The sequence below is a fragment of the Schistocerca cancellata genome, chromosome 5 (assembly GCF_023864275.1).
Source record: "Schistocerca cancellata isolate TAMUIC-IGC-003103 chromosome 5, iqSchCanc2.1, whole genome shotgun sequence".
Taxonomy (NCBI): Eukaryota; Metazoa; Arthropoda; class Insecta; order Orthoptera; family Acrididae; genus Schistocerca; species Schistocerca cancellata.
Window position 1 is genome coordinate 294,769,378 of NC_064630.1, and position 23,314 is coordinate 294,792,691.

Genomic DNA, 23,314 nt, shown 5'->3' on the forward strand with positions numbered 1-23,314 from the left:
TGGTTCGGGGAAACATAATTTCAAGGCCTTCGGGAGATAGCCTGTGAAAAAGAATATGAGCTATTTTTGTGATTATTCTTAAATGCCTACATCTAAGCCTACTTGCCGAGACTCTAAATTTAGTCATTGCTCAATTTTTTTTCTCTCTTGGCGGAATTTTGTGCTGTCGTGCATCTGAATACATGGAAATGCTATTTCTTTAATACAGTGGTCGTCAAACTTGCGGATCAAATATTCATGCGGCCGTGTTTTACAATAATATGCACCTAGCCCTTACTATAGTCAGTCTTCGTTGGCTCATAACATTTTATATAGGTTACTAATTAATGATAAGATGGGAACATGAGAGACTCGAGGTGCCGCCCCACAATGTCTGTATTGGCTCTCGAGCAGAAAAGTATGACGAACACTGCTTTAGGAAGTCACTTCACTTGTTCCATTTCAGACCGTCAGTCCGATGCAACGTCAAAGCTTTATCTTGAAACAGCTAACTTTCTGTCGACGATATTGGCCATAGTGACTCTGAGTGTGCTGGAGTAAGAATCTTTGAAGAGAAACACATTATTGGATACTTTCAAAATAAATCGTCGTGTAAAATTATGATAGTAGCTGGAATAAAAGGGAAGAAAAGAGGATAATAGGCTGCTGATTCTAAATGTGATTTTAAAATACCCCGATCATATGTTGGGTTAGCTGTTCGATATGGGTAGCAGAGAATGGCATTATTTCAGTGCTTACTAAAGAACTACTGCAACGTGATCTCCCTGGATGTAGCTTGTATTTATGGACGCAGGCATTGCGAGCGTCATGCCTGACAGAGGTTTCTCGTCGTATTCGTTCCGCCGTCGTCCACGAAACGCGTGTCGTAACGCACATTTTGGCAGCAACTCAACTTTCAATATACAGCAACACACGAAGAGAGACAAGGACGCACAGTGAGGAGTTGCTCCTCTGGCCAAAGAGACGTGCTGACTGAACGGGCGCTGGCGGCGGAGTGCGACGGTAGCCCGCGCGCGGCGCGCCGCCTTGTCGCGTGCCGAACAGCTGTTGGCCTCCCACGCGGGCCGCAGCACGTGACACGCGCTATTTTGAGCGCGGCGCACTCCCCCGCGGCACTGGAGGCCAGAGAGCTCGCACCCGGCACGCGACCGTCTGCCGCCCTGGAGGCGATCGCGAGGCGACTTGAAAAGAAACACGGTGGACGACTGGAGTACTTTGCACCAGTCCCAAGTGGCAAGTAGCTCGAGGACAGCCTCTAAGCAGGGGGGCAACAATCGTTTCGTCACGAGGAATTGCCGTTGTATTGAGAAACGTAATTCAACTTGAAGGCATTGCTTTATGACTCGCATGTCCGAAACGGGTGCACGAATGGGTGTCTATTACGTGTAACGCGCCAGCCGGCCGCGGTGGACGAGCGGTTCTAGGCGCTTCAGTCCGGAACCGCGCGACTGCTACGGTCGCAGTTTCGAATCCTGCCTCGGGCATGGATGTGCGTGATGTCCTTAGGTTGGTTAGGTTTAAGTAGTTTTGAGTTCTAGGGGACTGATGACCTCAGATGTTATGTCCCATAGTGCTCAGAACCATTTGAACCATCTAACGCGCCTGTGGCACGCACTCGAGTGATACTAACCTAGTCCTTCTCCTTTTGGAAGCAAAAATAAGCGATTGTGGCCGAAGTTGAGAGAATATGAAAAGCGGACTGGCACTAGCAATAACACGATTTCTGATCAAGAGAAATCAGTTAATACTCGATTATCCCACCTGGTATTGATGGCATATACCATGAGTTCCTTTATCATGTTGGTCAAGGGGCAGTGCAATGACTAGCTGCACTGTTCAACCAAATCCCCGTAACAAGCAGACCGCCAAATCTTTTGAAGAGAAAGAAGATAATTGCCTGAAGCTGTCAAAATATGGTAACGGTCCTGAAGGATTAAAGACCTATTGCACTTCTCTCTGCAATAAGCTGTTGGAGAGAGCACAATAGGATAGCACCAACTATCTTAAAAAAACATTACTTTAGTACAGGCTGGTTTTAAACTAGACCGCAGCTGCAGCGATCAAACACTAGCATTGTCAACTTCATAGAGAAGGGCTTCGAAGATTAGAAGAAATCAGTGGCCAAATTTATTGACTTAACATCAGCATAAGATGCAGTACGGCGGAAAGGCCTGCTTCTAAAGTTCTTAAGAATAATTTCACGTAAAAGAATCGCGCCACTACTCAGTAGCAAGCTGGAAATTCTAAGTTCACCTAAATGGTCAAGAAAGCAGGGTGACAAGACGTAAAATTTAAATGACGAACTACCACAAGGATCTGCATCGGCGCCACTACTCTTCAGTTTATTTGTTGTCGACTTACCAGTAACGAAAACAAGAATGGTGGCGCAGTCTAATGATTTTCAACCTCAGAAATGACTCTCACGCAGGATTTGCCAACGCTAGATGAGTTCTTTTAATACATGGCGACTCAAAGTAAATGAAAAAAAAGCTGAATCTTCCAATTTTCACCCGAGTAACAGTCATGCTGACTGTAAACCGCAAACTGCATTTAGAAATCAGCTGCTGTCATATAACGCATTCCAAAAATGTCTTGGCGCGACCCTGAAACGCTCACTAACGTATAGAAAAAATAGCCTCTTGAATGAGAACCAGAAACAATGTATTACACAAATTCTGTGGAACAGTTGGGGAGCTAAGGCTTTCGTTCTGAAAACAACTGCCTTCTCACTCTTTTATTCTGTTGGTGAGTATTGCTGCCCAGTATGTTTGAATGGTGTTCATATAGATATGGTTGATACATTGCTGAATGTGGTCATAGAACTGTATCTGCCACAATAAAATCTACACTCACAGATCGGCGACCTACTCTGTCTAATATCTAACCTTCGAAGACACGTCAAGCTGCGTTGAAAAGGGAATGATAGAAGAAATGTTCCCCAAATCCCGAGCTACTACATCATCAGGACCGTGATGTCATTCAAAGGCAACGGCTTATGTCAAGGAAACCCTTCTGGAAACATGGCAGAAGGTTCACTTCTGAAGGATTACAGCCAAACAGCATGGGGAGATGAGTGGTTCGCAGCCAGTCCTCACTCCGAAGGTCTCGTAGTGGATCCTACGCGAGCACCTCCTGGATTCCATCTACCTAGGAAGTTGTCGATCACCCTAAGTCGCTTACGAACCAAACACGGGAGATGCCATGATTCAAAACGAACTTGCTCAAGTAAAGATAGGTGGTGAATATTGTCTCACGTTTTAAAGCTCTCTCGAGCCATGTTACATCATTGACGTCAAAGTCGACTGCCACTTGTTGCAGTTATATGCACTGTTGCATTCAGTGTGACGGCGCCGCATTGTATACTATTCGTTTTCTCTTCACAATCTACCCAAAACAAGAAAAGACACGACACTACACTACACTCTCACCTCATCGCGGCCGGTGACACGAAATGGTAATAGTTATCACACCTGACACGCACCTGCTGAAGTGGTGACAACTAGAATGACTTGCACCAAGCCTTCAGCCACCCGAGTGAAGAGGAAGACAAAGAAAATAAATTGGCAACCGCCGTGTCTTCATACAGAAAGAAGTCATCTCAATATAAGACAGATGAACGTGGAGGACAAGGTATCGGTCCACCTTCGTCCATCCTCTGACCCGGACATTTTGCTTGTAGGTGCGTTCCGTCACATACATTAAATGTTCAAGAGCACAGTCTTTCGCAAGATGCATCCTATGTACTTCGTGTACGTCTCACAACTGGGATCTATGTTAATATAAATGTCTTACTTTTACTCGAGAAATGCTTAAGTATCAAGCATTCTGTCGATGCAGCCAGTATGTAAATAATTTAACAGATACTGGCGGCAGCTTTCTAATACAGTTCGCGAATGATACTGCTGCTGGAGAGCGAGCAGGATTTCACAACAAAAATTCAGGAAATTGTGGAAAAGAGATAAACATCTGATGGAAAGGCATAGAGCTGACTTGCAATATGCGCAGCTACATTTTCATGCAAGTAGATGGAAATTCGGATCCGTGGTAAACTCGTATTAAATCACAGTAGATATCTAGGCCTGACTATACCATTCAGGGAACGTCAGAATTTTCACAAGACTGATAATAGGGGAAAACCGTATAACAGATAAGGTTTATACGTAAATTCTGAGTGTCATGTAGGTTAGCTTCTGATGCGACCTATTACAAAACACCGAATTTTTAAAAGTTTTGTCGCATGTTTTTTCAACAGTAAGTTTATTGGAATCAAATTGTAGTGCTGATTCTGGCAATTACTTCCACTCAGTTCTATAACATCTACATGTTTCACAAAATACAAAATTATCGCCATTTGGTATTTTTTGTGATCCTTCCAAGGCATTTCACTGTGTGGATCATGTCACTCTCTCAGAAAACCTCATGTTTTATGGAATTCAAGGTTATACATACAGCTGGTTTGAGTCATACTTAATGAACAGAAAGCAAAAAATTATGCTGAATAGCACAAATAATGTTGGGAGGGTGGTAAATTCTAGTGAACGGGGAGTTATCACAAAGGGAGTCCTACAGGGTTCAATTTTATGTCCTCTGCTGTTCCTTATTCATATGAATGACCTCTCACTTAACGTTCAGTAAGCGGAACTAGCACTTTTTGCAGATGATACGAGTGTAATAATAAATCCCATGCCAGAAAAAGCAACTGAAGATATTGTTGTGGATGTCTTTCAAAGAATTATTAAGTGGTTTTCAGAAAATGGACTCTCCCTTAATTTTGAAAAAAAATCACTATATCCAGTTCTGCACACCGAATAGTGTCATACCGACAATTGATGTAGCACATGAACAGGGATCAGTTAAGACGGTAGATTTCTTCAAATTTTTGGGTGTTCACATTGATAACTTGAACTGGAAGAAGCGTATTACTGAGATTCTCAAACAATAAGTTCAGCTTCTTTCGCTCTTCTTATAATCACTAGTCTTGGTAACAAACAGATCAGCCTCCTAACGTACTTTGCATATTTTCACTCAATAAACTCTTATGGAATAGTTTTCTGGGGTAACTCACCACTTAGACATAAAGTATTGATTGCACAAAATAGAGCACTGAGAATAATTTGTGTTTACCCAAGGACGTCATGTAGGCACCTTTTCATTGAGTTCGGTATTTTAAATGCACCATCAGAGTACATACAAATAACCCACCTAAAAAAAAACCGCAATATTAATGTTAGCACTATTCATGTGTGTATAGATATCTTGTAATCTGACTTGTTCCTCATCATATCGATAAAATAGTCGGGAAAATGATCTACGGAACATGACATAACTAAACAAATCTCGCTCAAAAAATTTAAGCAATTGAAGCACAATTACTAAAATAAATAAAATAATAATAAAATGTCTGTATTTTTATAATTTTTGTTTTATTTTTGTAGGTATATACTTAAATTACTAGAAACAGTTCTCTTAGCAACATTACGAGTATCTTGCTACATTAAATTTCAAAGTTTCTATTCCTTGGTTTCCTTAACCCTTCGGTGGGCGCGCCTGCGGCAGATAGCCGCAAGATTTAGTTTTCTGTTAGTATCACAGTTAGCGTTACAGTTACGTCACGTTCAGATACATATTTGTTGTTCTCCACGGATGTCACCATCCTCTACATTTGCGCTATTCATGCTTTCAGCAGTTCGGTCGCTATTGTTTGAAACGTGAGTGTTGTGTTTGCGGTGTGTTTGCCGCTACGCGCCTTGTGATGTATTTTCTATACTTGTGTTTTCTTTCGCGCTCAAGGCAATCTTTCTTTTATATTAGTATATAATGATTATTCGAATCTAATCAGAGTTCCCACATACAATTTTAATTACTTTTTACAGTCTTGGATATTGATTTGCTACAATATATTACTTTTACAAAAACGTGTTTTTCATTAGGTGTCATAAAAGCGTGGAAATGGAGAAAAGAAGGCATTTGACAGGCACCGTCTAATTGTAAGTCCTGAAGACCATGAGAAAGTACTGCGAGAATTGTCAGAAGAAGAAGAATTACAAGAATTGTCAGTTTCAAGAAGAAAACCACAGCAGTGGCTCCCAACAATCAACAGAGGAAACAGATGACCACCTGGTTGAGGAGGGGAGACAACAAACAGAGGATTACCGATTTTACGTAGGAAAAGATAAAGAAACTATTTGGATAAGTAAATCGCTTCCTCCTCCTCCTAAAACCAAGGCCAAGAACGTCCTAAAAGTTTTGCCAGGTCCAAAAGCAAGTGCTGTAATTACGGAAAAAGAAATTGATGCATTTTACGTATTTATTACTGACGGGATGGTTATTTTTCTGTAGGTTAAAAATGTAAAACTAATTGCGGTGCAAAAGCCGCAATGCGCCCACTTACGTAAGTATGAAAGCCGCGCCCGCTGAAGGGTTAAGATAGCTTCATCTTTGCTGTTATTCTTCAACGCTGACCAATAGTTGGCTATCACATTTTCATTCCATCATCACTAGTACTACTTCACCACCTCCTTAGTGTGTTGCTGTAAGCGTCCTGCTTGGACTTCGCTGCAGTGTCCCAGTTTTTGAGTAAAATAGAATGTGAGTGTAGTTACAACTCCAGTTCTTCAAATTTGCTAACACAAATGTTTTGTGATTTCGCTGTTTCTTATCCTCTAGAAAGTTTTCCGTAACCTCCATGAAGGCAGTAGGTGGATCTTTTTCTCCAACATTCATTATATATTGAAATTTGTGATCCTTCAGCAGTTCGTGAATTTCAGGTCCAAAAAAATTGCACCTTTCAATTTTCTTGACTGAAGAAGGGAACTTTCAGAGAAGGTACTTCAATCAGGATCATCTTATGGAAGATATCAGGCTCAAAATATATCCGATTTGGCCAAAACTTTACGGTGCAGTAATTGTCCTTGGCTTTTATTACTCATTCATCTAAAAACAGGACTTTTATGTTTTCAACTTCATGCCCTCATAATATCTCTATAATTAAAAACAAATTAAACATTACTTCATTGTGTAAAAACACGCGATAGAAGAAAACTAAGTACAATTTCGAAAATAGCATTAAAAAGTTATTTAAGTTCACATATTCACATTCACTCACCAGATATGATAATAATAGAAGTTACATTAAGTCATTTAACTGTCTGTGGTTATTTCCGAACGGAGCTTAGCAGGAGGACGGGGGTAGCAGAGAGAGAGAGAGAGAGAGAGAGAGAGAGAGAGAGAGAGAGATATTCGAATAATCACGACATAAACTTTTCATTATTGATGACGATCACTATTCTAATACTTCGTCCTCAAGTCATTGCTTTCATGATCACTTTCCTCCTTGAACTTACATGCTAGAACAATTAAGTAAAAGAATTAGGTGTGTAGCCTATATATGTCTGCAATCTTAACAAGCAGTCCTCGTCTGAATATTCGTCTTCCAAGAGACCACTGCTTGTGCATTCCTTGTGAAGCCTCTCATTGTGGGCCAATGTGGTAAACATCTGCATCCCCTACTTTTCTTGTTATTCCAAAGTGGCTGGAACCAGGCCTGTGCTAATGACGTTAAGAGATAAGAGCCCCTCGGATGCCATTTGCCATGTACCTGGGCCCTAAGCACTATTGTGTTTGAACAAGCACAGACCCTTGGCCGGATGAGTCAGTTTTACCGTACAAATCACGTGGACAGCGGCCGGGATTTCTCCCACTAGCGAACGGAGAAGCCGTTCCGCTCTGAGAATATTCACGGACATTTTGTGTTAGGAACAAATTCTACTTTAACGGTTTCAAATCTGGACCTTTTAACTACAAACAGATCAGGCAGTTATCAAGCGGTAGAGGTGCCGTAATAGAGCCGAAATATCGGACACTGAAAGTACTTCGATACTTCGCTCAAATTTCACTTCTTTGCGTCTGTTTCAAATGCGGTGGTTTGACGATGTGTTTACCCGTTTCATATAAATTTCTGAGAGGTATGAAGAAGGCACGAACAATATGTATCGTTCTGTTACGTGTATAAATGGTAGTTACTACTGAAAAAAGCGTTTACAGCGTCATTAAACTTATAAATATGAAGATTTTGCCATCGTAAACGGTATCAGTGTATATTAGATCACACCTTTTGCGAATTTACTACGATGTAATAAAAGACAAGTAATGTAAAACGTATGATATAGCGATAGAAGTTTGTACAATGTCGAGTTCGGAAGATTCGTGATGTAGAATTTCCTCAAAATGCAGTTCACTGCAGATTATAAGAGTCATTCTGTGCCAAATGTAGTTTGGTTTATGAAGAGACAGTGAGCCGGTAATTACCCACTATTAACGACTAGTAGCAGAGCCATTTGTTGTCAGCTGAGTTCGTGTAACTACTTTCCTTGCAAAATTGCCCATATGGCACACAAGATTCAAGACACTGCCTGGAGCAAGACGCATGTCCGAATCTTTGTCTCTTGCGGTCTACTCTAGAGTACTTCCTGGCACGTGAGATTAACCTGATAAGTTGCAAAGCGTTAACGAAGTGATCGCCAGTGAGTGAATATTTCAGTTCGCATAATCAGTGTGTGCGCTATTTAAAAGGATAAAAGTTACCTTTTCAGATGAAGACCTGCGATCAAATGATAATGATTCCTTCAATATTTGTATTTAATGCTCGGTTTCTACTTCAGGAGGACTGCGCATGTGCTTAGATATGCCAGCTCCTTTAAAATTAATTATGTATTGTGGCGAGTATGACATATTTCGAAAAACAGCACTCATTTCCAATTTCAAGAGCTCGTGGTTCTACACTTCTACCGTAGGTCACCGATGCGTTGTTTTTCACGAGCAAAGTCATTTTATACTTCGTCTTTACTCCAGTGTAGCCTGTAGCGAAACACCTACTTGGAAATCGAAATAATTTTCGAAGCATGTGGTGCTTATCATAGAAAATAAGTAATTATATCGTAACTGGCTACGAAAGTATTGATTGTCGGTGAGGGTCACATTGCAAATCCTTACTCATTCGGCGTTACCATCGTAAATCATTCACTTCTGTCCCCTTCTTGGAAATATTCCCGGATGGGTACATCGATGAATTCTAAGTTTCCTGCTTTGCAGCCGAGTTGTCGATTCCAGTTTCGCTTTATTTTTGTCGTTAGACAGTCGTCTGCGCGTACTCTTAACTGTGGTCGTCTGTGTGCTTGCTGTCTGGACTCTATCCAGACAATGATCACCGCTGTGGCGACTGCCGAGTGGTAGGAAGTGGAATCGTCAACTCGGGTGGAAAGTTGAAAACGTGGTCAACCAAGGACCTAGAGACAACCGCAGGCTGTTTTGAGGCCTCGTTGTCAAGTACTAATAAATACGTACACGTCGCTGAACATCCTTTTACTTCTAGGCTGGTCTATTATTTTAAAGAAAATTGGTAAGTTGTTTCATTGCCTGGCTTGTACCTTACTATTAAAAAATGTTTTTATGGGAGCTTTGTAGGTATGTATACGCTGGAAGAGAAGTGTAGGCCACCCACGAATGAATTAACTTACAGAACAAATGAACGACCTATGCTTGCGTATTTCTGATTATTGTGGGACCCACACCAGAAAAGACTGACAGAAAAACTAGAATAGATTAAGAGAAGAGCAGCGTGTTTCGTCACACGTTCGCTTAGCAAGAGTGAAAGCGATAAAAGAGAGGCGCTTTGCATAACAATGTGGTTTATTGTTACAATTTCGTGGGCGCGCTTTCTTAGAAGGGTCAACCAGTATAATCCGTGCTCTTATCTATATCTCGCGAAAAGACCGTGAAGGGAAAAGGAGAAAGATTAGCACTCTTTCTTCCCGCGTGCCATTTGCGACTGGAGTAGGAAACGAGGGAAATGACGGTGGAACTCGAAGTAACCTCTACACACCGTGAGGTGGCTTAGGGAATGTGGATGTAGAAGTAAAACATGGCCTCAGCAATGCAAGTGTTACAAGTAATGTCGGAGGTCAGCACTTAACAATACTTGCTTTAATTACAGAATGTACGTATAGCCACATTCTGTAATTAAGTTAACGCACGGTTGCCGGACTTTAGCCTACAACAATGTTAAACATTTCAGTATTTGCCTTAATTGCACATTGTTACAGTTGTCGTCCTCGGATGCTTCCGCAGAAGCGTCACAGCGAGACCCGAGCAGAGCAAAGCTCCGCCCGATAGGAAGTGTTCGTCCTAGTTTCCCCATTGTGCGGCGCCGTAGTGGGGTGGCGCGCCTTTTGTGCGGAGCCCGTCGCGTCGCGCCAAAAAGTTTTGCGCCTGCCGCCGGCGGGCAGTTCACACGGGGAGGCCGCATCCCCCTGATTCCCAGGCCGTGGCTTACAGGTGACAACCCCGCAGCTGCTGGCTGCCACACACTGGGGCACCTCACCTCCTCTGCCAGACTGGCCCTGCTACTTGCAGTCGGCGGCGCTGCCAGCTGCTTGAGAGACAAGGCGCGATAACAGCCCACGTCTACATGTGTACTTCGCAAGCTGCGGTATAGTGCTTGACAGTGGGTACATCCGCTTATGAGTGTGTGAAGAATTACTGTCTGCCTGCCTCTGTACGCGCACTAGTCTCCCTTAACTTTTGCTCGTGATCCGTACCCGAGGTATATGCTGATGGTAGCAAAGTGATTGCACGGTGGTCATCGCATACAGGTTTTCTTAAAGTTGCCCTACAAGGTCTCTCAAAAACTGCATAGTCATTCAAGGATTCCCATTTAGTGCCCCGAACATTTCTGTTAGACTTTCGTATGAACCATACCAACCAGTTAGAACCATACCAGCGCGTCTCGAAATACGTTCCATGACTATTGTCAAGCCTACTTGATGCGGAGTGCGAACACTGGAACAGTACTTCAAAATCGGTCGGACTATCGCTTTGTATGCAATTTCTTTTACAGCCACATTGCATTTTCCCAGAACCTTTACTATTCATTTTACACGCTGATCACATTTCATTTAGCTTCTTAGCATTAACCTAAGACGCCTAGACAACGTAACATACTCAAGTAGTTCACCACTAACCCTACAATCAGATACTATATCATTCTTTCTACTCGTTGTAAGTATTATTTTACATTAACCGAAATTCAAGTGTACCTTTTGTTACACCATGTGGAAATTTTGTCCAAATCTTCCTGCAATTCCTTTGTGATCGTCCAACGACGTTACTTTTCCAGTGCACAACAGCATCGTCAGCGAACAATGTTACAGTACTGTTAATCCTGCCGATACATCGTTCGTGTATGTTTGAAACGGTAGAGTCCTATTACACTTCCTTGGGGGAACACTAGATGTTCCCTTCTGTGGACCATTCGCCGCCTAGTCCAACGTAATGATATCTGTTCGACAAACGTTTCTACAGACAACCAGAAATTTGCAAACACATCCTTTTACACAGCCCCAACTCAAGTTTAGGCTAAATCCTTTTTAAATGTATCACAAGCTTTAGGACATCTTACACAGCTGGGCTAGCTTTGCTTCATTTACTTACTGCCGCCAACACAACAGTACCATTTTGTTGCAAGACACGTGTACCTAACTGGCTTTCGGACCAATGCTAGCTGTTTATCATCCATTAAACCATATTCTTTGCGACTTGGCCCGATGGCTAATTAGGCACACGGGTCACTAATGATTTCTTTCTCCAGTACAACATAGCTTTCAAGAAAGTGTTGCGAGATAAAACTTACGTAGTTCCAGTTGGGTCTAAGGGGGGACCGCCAAAATTATCGAACGAGGACAGTCCTAGTGGCTTCTCGGCCCCTCTCACTAAATGTAATGTAATTCCGCTATTGATCAGGGAAAAAATTAACTGTGATCATTTGTTGCTATTCGTGTAAGACACTCATCAGTTCATCTATACAAATGGTATCGCTTAGTCAAGTGTGTCACTTATCTGCTTCATAGTACGTTAAACATAACATTACTTCATTCAGGGCGGTGATTTTCTACTCCAGTTTCTGAGGAACGTGAAATTGCTTCGCGTCATCAGCACCATAATCTAAACCGCATATGTATGAATCTGCAGTTGAGAAAGTTCTGTGAGCAATGGTAGTGTCGGGTAAGTTCAACACCAGCTGCTTAGCAAGCAAAAGCTTGTGATGGTGGTTACGTTACGTTCGGTCTAAAGTTGGATCCGATTTAGTACAATATTTCATATTTATGTGATTTTACGTGGGGAGAGAAGCAATAATGTTGTGTTAAGTACAAGCACTGGACCAAAAATAACAAAATTGAGTGTGGACTTAACGATAATCAGACGAAAAGTATATTCGTTCTTTTGCTGGTCGAATTACTACTCCTACGAGGAACAGGAGATCCCATTGTGATATAGTTTGCTGCTGTGACGGCTAACCTTTTTTGACTGAAGATACCTTGAACGCTCTCTTCATACAATGAGATGGTTATTCAGTAATCCATATTGTTAGTGTGTAAAGTTAAGCTATAACAACACAAAAATGAAACAGCGCATTTTTGGTTGAGTTTCACATTAAAATTACAACCCTCTGAATTATTACGTTTGTTGATAAATTGAAGCTTATCTATTTGGAACGCATAGGCTTTCAGCGATGCACTGTTTCGGGATGGTTGGGGTTAGGTTTTACAGTATAATTTATATGCCAGATCTGGTTCATAGCTTCCAGTGTCATCTTTTTGTGAGTGATAGTTTACCTGAAACACTATGCATGTTCTGACATGTCTGCAAATGATTTTTGCTGTTGTAAACATGCTATCAACGTTAACATTGGTATCGGCTCCGTCGGCGAAAATAAGTGCAACATATTATTGAAGACAGAGAGCGATGAAACAAATTTAAAACCAAATGTAACCTACGCATGGATATCATGCAAAGCAAATTAATAACGTTTCATAAAATGAAACTAAAGAAATCGTTATTTCATTTTGCTACTGGAAATCTTGAAGAGCGTAGTTGAAGCAATATATGTTATGTGCAACAGAGAACGCTCTTGAAGTTTAACAGTAAATCACTTTGGATGATACCAACGAATCATTTCGGAAACGTAAATAGTCCAGGATTTGCCATATTCTTAGTGCAATGGACTTTATGCGAAAAAAGATAATCACCGCCTTGTCAGTGAAAAGAATGGCGAGGAATATACGTACGGCTGCAACGGAAAGTAATGTGAATCGTATTGTGATTAAATTCTGTACATCCTGTTTCGTGGCAAAACAAAACACGCGCCTAGTGTGTTTACGGGATTCAGCCTTGGACTCCGTCGGTTCGTAAACCTTGCGCGGCATACTGAGCGGGTGGGAACATTGCCCCGTCGTGCAGGTCGAAGACTTCTCAATTATGTACACTCAGTTCTTCCGTAACTGAGATATGATGTATCTCATCGGGTTTTTCGTTTTGCAGAGATGTGTTTAGCTACTGCTTAGACATAAACGTAGTTACTGACAACTTGGTGCAGACATCTGTATGTAGCTTCTTAGTGCATGTTGGAGATACTGACTACTGCTTTGCAAGTTCTGTGCAGTTCACATGATAGGAAAAGGTGTCTCCATTCTTGGCGGGCATGGCGTAGCTCGCTGCCTCCTGATTGGCCACTGCGGCGTCACGCTCCCCACCACGCGTAACCCCCACCACAAGGTATCTCTCGCCGTGTTTTGGCGGCTCTGTTCTGACAGAACACCGTCAGCGCCGACGGCGGAAGGAGCTGACGTTCTCAATAACTACTGCAAGATGATGAGGGAATCTTCACCGGAATGCTGCGAGATCGGCGATTGTTGCAGGTCAGATATCTCCCACGTTAGGACGTCGCTAAAGATTCAACAACATTCAAATCATAAAGGGCATTATTTATCTTTTTTCACCAACGAATTCTGATGAATTCATAGTGTCCCTTGGGAAGCTACTCACCGAGTCAACAATGTACATCTCGCATCTGTTATGTTTAAAAGTGTGTGATCTCCGAATAGTTAGTTTTAAGTGACGAATGTCTTCAACGTCGGCTGTGATGGCCAAATTGTTTTAGTTTTCTTCGCTCAGGAACCGAAGAATAAATTTTTGAGTGTTTGTGAAACTTGCAGTTTTCCACATAGAAAGTGTTCCAAAAGTGTTGTTTGCAAGACGTTTAGAAATAATGCCCGGCAAGGGGATTGTGAGACGTATGTGTAAACTCGTTTCATGTTTTGTCGTTGAACAAAACGTTTGATACACACTGAACCAAAATCGCACCAGGTGTATCAAACCGTGGGAAAAACAGAAATAACATGGAATGCAAGTAACTCTTCCCGTGTGCTATTTCAAGAATCCAACTGATGGTGCTCTTCTTTCCACAGGTTAATGAAAAACGTGATGAAACTACCAGACGCAGCGTTCGGCAATTACTCGACCGGCAATCTTCCTGTGTACAACAGCAAATCGCGCGGGTTATGCCGCAGGATAAGTCTTCAGCCTTTATCCCTTGTCCACGATGACAGAAACAAGCCTTCTGGTGCAGGAAACAAGGAGAACGGGTCACCGAATAAAGATCGCACGAGTCAACATTCGCAGCTTTCGTTTGGAAGCCCGTCGAAGCCATCAGTCAGCCCGTCAAAGGTACGTACACCCATGGGTCTTCCCAGAAACATGGTTTTCACACAATTGAGGCGGCCCCCGTTTTATTCCTCTCTCGCTCACTTTGATGGTTTCCGTGCCTTTCCATGTTGAGTTCCACATTTGAATGCCAAAATAAATGGTCTCCTTTACTGAAATAGTCTTTTATTATTCAGTTGTCGATGGTAACTTACCATTTCCACCACCTTAACGTGTAGAAACAGTGTAAGCTTAATAATAAGGCTATTAAAAGAAGAAATTTCATTCAAATAGCAAATATAGATATACCTGGTCGCCCAGAAGCAATCACACAATGAACAAATGTGCAAATGGTCAGATACAACAGAAATGTGGAGTACAGTCCCCGTATTTTTGGCATGGTGTATTTATAGAAATGTTACCTGAATTGTAGTTTATAATAACATTTTCTTTTGACAGTTTGCAGTGGTTAGACAGGCTAGCAGTGGTAGTCTGAGACCTCGCCAGCCACTAGAAGACTATGATGCAAATTCTCAGGATAGTGGTTGCTGTACAGCACCTGTTGAAAAGGATGTTGCTGAAGCCTTCAGGTAGGATTTTACGCTTATTGGGTAATTTAATATTATTTTTGGAAAAATAGTTTGAATACAGTTAAGACCTTACAAATTCTTTGAGAAGAGCAATTGGCAATGGCTGGGCTTTTTCAGATTCACTGAACCACTTGGAACTGCTCCTCGCCGTTTACTTGTGGAACAGTCACCGCGGAAAGATTTATTCATTTCTCCAATGAAATCTGCAAGAGGTGCTCTTTTCCATAGTTTCTCATCTAGTTCTGGAAGTGAATCAATTGATGATGGTTTTATGGAGCTCCTTGAATGCGAAAAGCTGGTATGAATTGGTTTTTTCTTCTCAGTATTTTCCTTTCTTTTTTAAACAAGTGACCCTGAAGTTTGTCATGGTGTGTATTGTGTTCATTACTTTGCAGGATGAAGATGCTCAGCTTCCTTCAGGAATGAACACACTACTTTCAGGAGCACTGAAGGAAGTTAACAGAAGAAGTCCATTAAAGGAGAAAGGGAACAGTCCACAAACTTCACCATTCAAAATCACATTGAGGCCACCAGAGCAAAAATACTTTGGCAGAAGCTTGTCTTACTGTGGTCAGCAAAAGGTACTACAATTGACTTACAAAGCATGGATTTCAAAATGTTTTTCTGGCAGTGAACTTTGCTTGGGTGTTTGATGTTGTGTAATAAAATTGTTACATTAAAATACATCTTTGTGAACAGGTGAATGATGATAATGTAGTTGGTGGTGTGTCCTGTGTTATTAGTGTCTTTGAGACTAAAAATTTTCTCCATAGTTTTTTTTTATAGTGACATCTTATCTAAGCTGTTTTAGAGTTTGACAAATTATTAATAATTATTGATTCTAAAGCAGCAGATATTTTTCAGCTGTCCTGTTTCCCACTCTTCCTACCTAAGAGAAACAATAGTGAAATACCTAAGCATGTTACCCATGAATTATTACTGCCCACTGTTATGTATTTTGGAGGACTCCATTGTTTGTCAGTCCTTTCTTTCCTATTTGTTTTGTGGAGTTGTAAATTTTAAACTTGAACATTCAGAATTTTTTAACATGAACTATTTTCTTCACAGGTCCGTAATTCCTTATTTTCATCACCAGGAAGTAACTCCTCAAGTCCTTGTGTCTCTCCAACTGTTGAAGCTATTAGAGCATTTAAACGACCTGAGCCCCCTTGTGGAATTATTAGTCCACTTGAAATAAAAAGACACAAGTCAAACACATGCATGTCTATTGCAGAGAATGAAGCTGTTACACATACAGCAGTGAAAGGCACACTTTTTAGTTATGGATTTGAGAGACACTCAGTCAAAATACAGCGGAGTTTTTCAGAAACTGAAGCTACTATAAAGCGTGCCTTACAGAAAGGTTAGTAAATCTTAAAGCTATGAATTATTTGTATTTAACTTCAGGGGAATGTTTGTAATCGAGATTTATTTATTGCAGCATCGCAGGAGCCTGATCTCATTGGTGACTTCACAAAGCCATTCATATTACCATTAATGGATGGCCGCCATCAGGATTTGAAGTCAATTTCACCAGAAACATTAGCTTCACTTATCAGGGGGCAATACAAAGATTCTGTAGCATCGTACACAATTGTGGATTGTCGGTAAGTTTTATGTGTGCCGGTACATGATTGCAAAATTATCTTTATTTTATTTATGTGACCATTTTTGTTTGGAAGTGTTAGTTACTGATTTGTCATCTGCATTTAAGAACATGGCCCTTCCTTAACCATTAGATTTTTTGTGCGTGACATAGCTTACATGCAGGTATCAAAATGCATGTAACGAAGAGATTGATATAAAAATTATAATTTATATGAGAGACAAAAGTTGATTTTGTAAACAGTAATTGTCAGATTATTTTTGTTGTCGGCATGTTGCTTATAGGTGAAAGTTAATTTTTCAAATATACATTTCCCAGGTATCCATATGAGTATGATGGAGGACACATACAGGGTGCTAGAAACTTGTATACGAAAGACCAGATATGGAAGGAATTTGTTGACATTCAAAGACCTTCCTCCCGCAGCTCCAATGGAGATGATCAAAATGTATCTTCCGATGAAAAACGAAATATACTGATCTTCCACTGTGAATTTTCATCAGAAAGGGGACCTAATATGTAAGTATCTAATTCTGCAGTTTAGTAAATACTACGAAATTTTTTCAGTAAAAGTGATATGAAGCATATACTTCAATTACACTATTGTTAAGTTGGCATAAGATGGTCCCCAGCAGTTCGCTGCTTTCAGTAGAGCCATGTCAACACCTCAGCGTTGCAGTAGAGATGTTTACAAAACCACGTTTTGTGATTAATTGAGTAGGTGCATGAATCAGCTATGCCCAGCCGTCTGCGACTGTTGAGGATCTTCATCAACTTTACTTTAGGTGTTGCTATATATATATCGGACATGTCCGAAAGAACAGATACCAGCGGTGACCATGCAGCTCGTTAGACTTTAGTGCAGGACAATATGTTGAGAATGTGGATTTTGCGGGAGGGGTGCCAGAGATAAATCCCTGGAGTTGCGCTATCCTTTGTGTCCTCAGTGGCTCAGATGGATAGAGGGTCTGCCATGTAAGCAGGAGATCCGGGGTTCGAGTCCCGCTCGGGGCACACATTTTCATCTGTCCCCGTTGACGTATGTAAACACCTGTAAGCAGCTAAGGGTGTTCATTTCATTGTAGTTAACTTTAGGTATTGTGTACTGTAGCTTCCATAATTTGTGTGCTTTTTTGAAGAGGAAAATAAAAGTTTTAAATGTTACCAATAATAACTTGATCAATATGAACTGTTTCTAAGAAAGATACTTGAAGGTCAGTGCAGGGTAGACTTGGAGCAAATATTCCCGAGGAATCATTGTTACTGTTTGCTTGTGGCAAATAGATGGAAATGGGAATGAACCATGCAAATAATGATAGACACAGAGTATCAACCCTAACTTTCCGCAAGTTGTATAGGTGGGCAGCAGTAAGATGTTACAAACAGCAGATAAATAAAAATTGCCAAACACAGGTCTGAAATTAGAATTCAGAAGTATCTCACTGATTTATACCCGCTAAATAGCAGTAAAGTTTTCTGTATAAATTTTCGTGGTTGCTTCGTTACTTTTCAACAACAGTACATTAAGTAACAAAGCATGTACGCATAGGTAAGAAATGGAATTCTGTCTACCAAAGACATGTGTCGTCATCAGCTCATGTGATTTGGCATTTATAATTGAGTGAGTGTAAGTGGGTCTGCGTGGTACCCACTTTAACTGGAAGTACTATCTTTCTGTGTACTGTCTTAGTAGAAGCATGACAATTTCCTCCTGATGCTGAAAAACGTATTAATTATGCAGTCACTTGCTGATAGCTCTATTGAAGTGCTGTATGAACAGATAGCCAATTTTGCATTTAAGGGCAATTTCTGTTTGCACACTTCTGAAGTACTTGCATCTGTGCTTGAGCTGTATTTTTGTTAACCAGATGCAAATATTATCTTAGCTTTGACTTCACTCATATGTGATGACTTCATTGTACCACCATCTCTCTGTATACCACTGAAATTCAGTTTGTATAGTTCGTTTGCTACCATTTGTGTATTGTGGAGATGCATGCTCTAGATACATATGGAGTCAGCCATATGTAAGTTTTTGTGGTATAGAACCCTGGAAAAGTAATAGTATTACGGCTTCCTCCTCCGTTTCTCTACCATCTTCACATAATGAGGCTGTTATTGTGTGAGGAGGTGCCTTCAGTACTGATCCCTCCCCCCTCCCCAGTTAAGATTCTTCCTCCAGTTCTCTTCTTCACACTGGTATCACATTTACTCTTTGTTTCTCCTTTTTTTTTAATACTTTATTCCCTTAAAGTTTTAGTTCTCGTTCATCTTTTAACTAAACACCAGAGCTAATTCTGCTAAATATAAAATAAAATTTTGACCTGTTTGTGTTGTATTTTTCTTAGAGTTCAATCATTATTTTAATCTCACTATTTTCTTTTTTTTTTTTTTCCCACAGGACAAGATTTCTGCGCAACTGTGATAGAACAAGGAATAAAGACATTTATCCAGCACTGAATTATCCGGAGATCTATTTGCTGGATGGCGGTTACAAAAACTTCTTCGAAAACCATAGTGACTTATGTGAACCTCGTGCTTATCAACCAATGCGTGATCCAAAATTTGAATCTGATTTAAGATTATTCCGGTCCAAATCGAAATCTTGGAGTGGTGACAACAAGAATCGGCAAACACTTCGTAGCAATTTAAAAAGGCTTGGTCTTTGAGAAACCTTGTTGATTAGGATTTAAAATGCAACAAAGTGTGGTGATGCAAAATGCATTAACTTCATGGCTTAACGTGTTTATTGGCGGAGTGATAAGTGTATCTTCGAAACTTTCATGAGAGTGGTCATACGTTTTTCATTTGACCAGTGATAAACAAATAATGGATTGTGAACATTGGCAGAGCACAGTGCGAGGTGTAAGATTTGTGCAAACCTTTATGGTTTTCTTATTCCTTTTTTTAGCTAATAAGCGATTTATTGAATCAAAAATGAGGAACTCCATTTTTTAACACAAAGATGAAAAATTTTGGACGATGACCACTCATTTACCACTGCCAAGACTTTAAATTGTTTAAATTAGTTGATACTTGAACGATACAGATTACTGCCATGTTTTCCAATTTTTTGTTATTTTATTAACTTTTGTGAAGTACAAAATTATGTTAACAGTAAGTCACTTGGCACATTCAAATGAAAATTGTCATGGGTAACGATTCACAGTGACAAATACAGAAATGGGTGCCAGTAGCTTAGTGCATGAATACCTGCAATGTGTTCAAATATTAGTATGTTATAGAGCATGTGTATTCTATGTCACAGAGAGCTGTAAAGAATTCTTTCAGTGACGTTTTAAGTGCAATTTTTTTCTCCAATATGGCTGAGAGAAATCGAGCAAAATTTCTGGATGTGGCATTATTAAAGCATCTTTCAAAAATGTTAAAGTTTTAAATCTTGCAGTACTGTAATTAGTGTACTTTCTGGCATGTTGGTTGCAGTTTTGAGATACAGTCATTATATTTGGGTTTCTTATTTAACTAGACAAAATCAGTTTTGGACATGAGGTCTACATTCTCATGTACCTCTCCATGTTTAGTGTTTCGTCATAAAAAATAAATTGTATGTGGTGTCAGTTCTTTGAGTAATCATATTAAAGTTCAGGAGGTGATAGCTCTGCAGGATTATAAACAGCCATATTTTTTACTTCTATTCCTATGAATACACACAGTTCAAATTTTAAATGTTATGAAACGCTTAATTTTTTATTGTTGTTACTTTTATAAGATATGGTTTTATTTTTTATTTGTATGGGTATAAATATATGGATACAATGTAAAGAACCTATGGAAATTACAATAAAAATTAGTATATATATTATATGAATATATATATGCAAATATATAAATAATTCTGTGCAATTCTTTGCTGTTTTTTTATTTAAACATCAATTTACTCAAAACTGCTCATATAATTAAACTGTAAAACATTTAGAAACTCAAGCTACAAAATTTTAATAATGAAAATTGGATTGAGACAATTTTACAGAATAAATTGTATTTGTGAAATGCAACTTGCACAGAATAATCAGCTTATTTCAACCTTGATTGTTGAAGGGGCATGTAAACATTTGAAACCTAATTAAATTTTTCTTTTTTTATGTTTGTAATTTTGTATTTTTACATTCCCTACTACAAATTAATATTTTGATTACATTATAATTTCTGCATCTTGACTTGATAGGTGTTCCTTTATTGATGTGCACCTTTTTCTGTCCTGTCCTGTCCTGTCTTGTGCTGTACTGTAAACCCTATATCATGTTTTGCATCAGTGAGGCAATTACTGTAAATGCCACGCTGCTATACTGTCTCGACAGTCCACTGTTCTGTCAGTGATAAGTCACTTCGTGCGACACACAACTTATATTTCAGGTGTGGGTGACCAACATTGTGGTTTAAGTTTATTTACAAAGCAGTCCCAGAACATTACCTCTTGAATGACATTACATTGTAGCTCTGTGGGACATAGAAGGTGTGTGTGGAAGACGGTGACCTGTGGCTGTCAATTTAAGATCATCATATGGAACAGAGGATTACCTTGGGTTTTACAGAAACCGTATGCTCCCCTCAGGCAAAAATAAGGAATAAAAGGGTAAGGGTAGGGGCAGGATGATGATGTGGGATTTATTTGTATTCTTAATATCCAACAGCTTTGCATTGTTGAATACTCTGGGTCTTGCGAGGTCAGCGAAGTTAAGCATCATTGGATGTGGCTGGTACTTGAATGGAGAACTGTTTGGGTATGCCACATACTGTTGGCTGTTTTCCCTTTGCCTAAGTGGCAAAGGAGAGGACTGGTATCACAAAGTTTCTGAGCAGCAGTTTTTGCATCAGGTCACTGAATTAAATTCCAAACCTCTCCACAGTCTCTCATGAAATGGGGGCTTGTGGTGCTGTTAATGGTAGCAAGTTCATCGGATGCGAACGTTAGGCCCAGTAGTCACCAGTGGCGTAGCGTCAGAGGAGACTTTGAGATTTAGTCTCCCCTCTATTCGTGCTTAAAAAAGATGCAATAGTAATTCATAACAAAAATATAAACAACTTTGAACTAAGAGCACTAAATGTGCGAAGAAATCAGTTTTGTAGCCCGTGGCATCGCACCGTGAGTATTGGTGTATCTGCCTGCTTGAGACTCGACTGCTCTGTCTCTGCCTCCCTTCCCTTACCTGGCTGTGTGCGCCTGAGCATTCTCGGCTCCTCTCCACTGTCCCTCTTCCGTGAAGGCCGCTGCACTGCACTTGCTAGCAGGTATCGAGACTAGTCTCTGCCGCTTCTATGCTGGCTTTTAACACGGAAGTGAACAGTCGCACGGTTTGTGTTCATAGTCATTCTTGGGTGATTTTAGTGCATATTTTCATTGTCGCCAACATGAGTGAGCCAGCAACTGTACACCTTATAGAATTTTTATTAAAAATGCCTTTTTCTACATTAACGTACGAAAAAAAGTGCGAATTGAAGGACAAACGACCTACTCCTATACTCAGTGCAGTTTTAAGTGAAGCCAAACAAAAACACACTTTTCAGACAGCCTGGTACGAAAAGTATGCTTGGCTGACTGCGAATGCAGTTAATTACATGTTATATTGTTATATGTGTTTTCTGTTTGGTGGTGAAAAGGAATGATGCAATGAGGGCATTTGTACAATAAAGAACTTGGACAGGAAAGCACAAAAATATCAGACATCAAAACGTCACCTGCAGAACAAAGAATCATTTCAGGTATTGGGCAAAAGTAGAACTGAGCACGCCGTTTCTGAAGCCGCTCGTCTGACAGCAATAAAATACAACCAACAAGCTGCATCCAGCAGGAGAGCACAGGCTCGTCTTATTCAGGCAATTGTATTTCTTTATAAACAAGAACTAGCCTTTTGCGGCCATCGAGAAGACGAATCCTCCAGCAACAAAGCTAGCTAACTGCTGGAATTGTTGGATTTACTAGCTCAAGGAGAGCAGTTAATCCGAGACCATCTGTCATCATCCTCAACCTTTAAAGGGACGTCTTCAGATATACAGAATGATGTAATAGAAACACCGGAAGCAGCTACTAGGGTAGCAGAGTACGTGTGGCATGCACACGGGGGTTTTTTAGGTTAGAGGGACCCCCCCTTGGGCGAAACGATAAAATACCTGACGGCTTACCAGAGAGGACATTATCATCGTTGATAAAGAACGTCCGTCCTCGGAGACCAAAAACAGGAAAAGTTAACGTAATATTGGTAAACTGCAGGAGTATCCAGGGCAAGGTTCCTGAATTAGTATCTCTTATTGAAGGAAATAGTGCGCATATAGTATTAGGAACGGAAAGTTGGTTAAAACCGGAAGTGAACAGTAACGAAATCCTAGACACAGAATGGAATATATACCGCAAGGATAGGATAAACGCCAATGGTGGAGGAGTATTTATAGCAGTAAAGAATTCAATAATATCCAGTGAAGTTATTACCGAATGCGAATGTGAAATAATCTGGGTTAAGCTAAGTATCAAAGGTGGGTCAGATATGATAGTCGGATGCTTCTATAGACCACCTGCATCAGCAACCGTAGTAGTTGAGCGCCTCAGAGAGAACCTGCAGAACGTCGT

At 40.4% G+C, this 23,314-nt stretch overlaps 1 protein-coding gene across 3 annotated transcripts in view; it reads left to right on the forward strand.

Annotated features, from left to right (window-relative positions):
• Positions 1 to 20,834, forward strand: part of LOC126187859 (M-phase inducer phosphatase-like) — a 352,923-nt gene extending 332,089 nt beyond the window's left edge. For 2 of the 3 annotated variants that reach the window (XM_049929174.1, XM_049929176.1), the window contains 8 exons: positions 14,301 to 14,559; positions 14,995 to 15,125; positions 15,243 to 15,423; positions 15,521 to 15,706; positions 16,194 to 16,488; positions 16,567 to 16,732; positions 17,050 to 17,250; positions 19,133 to 20,834. In XM_049929174.1, coding sequence (XP_049785131.1) covers positions 14,301 to 14,559; positions 14,995 to 15,125; positions 15,243 to 15,423; positions 15,521 to 15,706; positions 16,194 to 16,488; positions 16,567 to 16,732; positions 17,050 to 17,250; positions 19,133 to 19,400 — 1,687 coding nt within the window. In that variant the 3' untranslated portion in view covers positions 19,401 to 20,834. Of the gene's footprint in view, positions 1 to 13,658; positions 13,752 to 14,300; positions 14,560 to 14,994; positions 15,126 to 15,242; positions 15,424 to 15,520; positions 15,707 to 16,193; positions 16,489 to 16,566; positions 16,733 to 17,049; positions 17,251 to 19,132 lie in introns of those variants that run through there. The other variant, XM_049929175.1, reaches the window with a different exon arrangement.
• Positions 20,835 to 23,314: the final 2,480 nt, after the last annotated feature.